At 67.1% G+C, this 578-nt stretch overlaps 1 protein-coding gene across 1 annotated transcript in view; it reads right to left on the bottom strand.

Moving 5' to 3' along the window:
• The window catches only part of Ptgdr (prostaglandin D2 receptor), a gene marked incomplete at its 5' end in the record, with an annotated part of 9,129 nt that extends 8,551 nt beyond the window's left edge, over positions 1-578 (bottom strand). Inside the window, one exon of the mRNA XM_033765316.1 lies at positions 4-578. Coding sequence (XP_033621207.1) covers positions 4-578 — 575 coding nt within the window. The remainder of the gene's footprint in view (positions 1-3) is intronic.

Genomic DNA, 578 nt, shown 5'->3' with positions numbered 1-578 from the left:
CGCTCCCGGAGGCCGCAGCAGCGCGTGTGCCGTCGCAGGCGTTGGTGCATGGTGTAGAGGTTGCGCATGGCGCCCAGGTTGCACAGCACGATGGCGAGCACCAGTAGCGCCACGAGGCTGGAGTACAGCACCGAGTAGGCCTGCACCGACAGCGAGCCGTCTCCCGAGACCATCTGGATGAAGCACCAGGTGCCGGGACAGTACTGCACAAAGTCCCCGAAGCCCACGAAGGGCAGCGAGCAGAAAGCCAGGCTGAAGGCGCCCACGACCGGCGCCACGAGCGCGCCCCGGCGCAGGGTGATGTGCCGCTGGTAGAAGAAGGGGTGCCCCAGGGACAGCCAGCACTCCAGGGCCATGGCTAGGAGCTGCAGCGTCGAGGCGAGCCCAAAGAAGGACATGAAGAAGGCGAAGGTTTGGCACAGAGACTTGCCCTGCGCGGGCGGCAGCCCCCGAAGGCTCCGGTTTTGCGCGTAGGCAGCCAGCACCACGGGGCTCAGCAGGCACTTGCCCAGCAGGTCCGTGACTGTCAAGCCGCACACTAGCACGTAGAAGACTGAGGGCTGCGGGCGCGGCCGGCA

The sequence above is a fragment of the Fukomys damarensis genome, unplaced genomic scaffold (genome assembly GCF_012274545.1).
Source record: "Fukomys damarensis isolate Sample0158 unplaced genomic scaffold, DMR_v1.0_HiC HiC_scaffold_17, whole genome shotgun sequence".
Taxonomy (NCBI): Eukaryota; Metazoa; Chordata; class Mammalia; order Rodentia; family Bathyergidae; genus Fukomys; species Fukomys damarensis.
Note: the sequence above shows the minus strand (reverse complement) of the source record. Positions and strands in the feature narration are given on the sequence as shown.